This window comes from Pteropus alecto, unplaced genomic scaffold (genome assembly GCF_000325575.1).
Source record: "Pteropus alecto unplaced genomic scaffold, ASM32557v1 scaffold40, whole genome shotgun sequence".
In the NCBI taxonomy this organism is placed as follows: Eukaryota; Metazoa; Chordata; class Mammalia; order Chiroptera; family Pteropodidae; genus Pteropus; species Pteropus alecto.
The window spans coordinates 17,354,765-17,355,610 of record NW_006431919.1 but is presented as its reverse complement, the minus strand read 5'-3'; the positions used below and the strand labels follow the sequence as shown (position 1 = coordinate 17,355,610).

The 846-nt window shown below is 57.8% G+C and overlaps 1 protein-coding gene across 3 annotated transcripts in view; it reads right to left on the bottom strand.

Annotated features, from left to right (window-relative positions):
* Positions 1-836, bottom strand: part of EFCAB9 (EF-hand calcium binding domain 9) — an 11,033-nt gene extending 10,197 nt beyond the window's left edge. For 2 of the 3 annotated variants that reach the window (XM_025043089.1, XM_025043091.1), the window contains exon 1: positions 203-836. In XM_025043089.1, the coding sequence (XP_024898857.1) occupies positions 203-308 (106 nt within the window). In that variant the 5' untranslated portion in view covers positions 309-836. The remainder of the gene's footprint in view (positions 1-202) is intronic. The other variant, XM_025043092.1, reaches the window with a different exon arrangement.
* Between the last annotated feature and the right edge of the window lie 10 nt (positions 837-846).

The following is an 846-nucleotide window of genomic DNA, read 5'->3' as shown; positions in this document are numbered from 1 at the left end:
CTATGTTACGTGGATAAAATTCCTCACTAACGACTTGAGGGATGAGATCATTGCAGCATTGAAAAGCTGAAGAAGGAATCAGAAGCCTAGAGGGTTTCATTGAAAGGGGCTGGTGTGTGTGTTGGGGTGGGGGGGATATGGGGCAAAAGAAAGCCTGTGGCCCCGTAAAAGTGGAGAGTGTAACAAAACGACCCCCATTTACCTGCTATATGTACAGGACACAAGCAGGTGGCAGCGAAGCGAGTCAACCAGGATCGAGGATGATGGTGGTCAGAGAGGATTTTAGTTTTAATCTGTAATGAGCTCATTTTTTAAATTGGGAAATTAAGAATCGGAAACTTTTTATTCAATATACAAACATATCTGAAGATCCATCCTGAAGGATGATAGGTCCCAAAGCAGCACTTCCCCCAGCTCTCTGATCCCGGCCGGCGAGGGAGCCCCTGGGAAGCAGGAAACGGCCGGGAAGCCGGGGCTCCGGGGACCGGCGGCGGCCGCAAGGGCGCAGCATTTCGTGCAGCAGGAGGCAGCACCGCGCCGAGGAGCCCGCGCCGGATCCGCGGGCAGGATTCGTCGCCCGAGGCTGGAGCCCTTGCCTGCCGCGCGTCCCCACCTGAAAGGTGGGAGCTCGCGGAGCAGCCACGCGGTGTAGTTGTCGGGCAGAGTCAGCGTTTGATGTCGCTCCACCTCATTGGCCCTCGGACAACAATCGGCGGGCGCGCGCGGAAAGCCAGTTCGCTTCCCCTCTCGTTCCCATAGAAGTTGGGGAGCCCCGCGGCGCGGCTGACCTCTCGGGTTCGGGACAGCCCGTCAAGAGGTCCCCTCGGCTCTCCAAAGCCCCGCCCC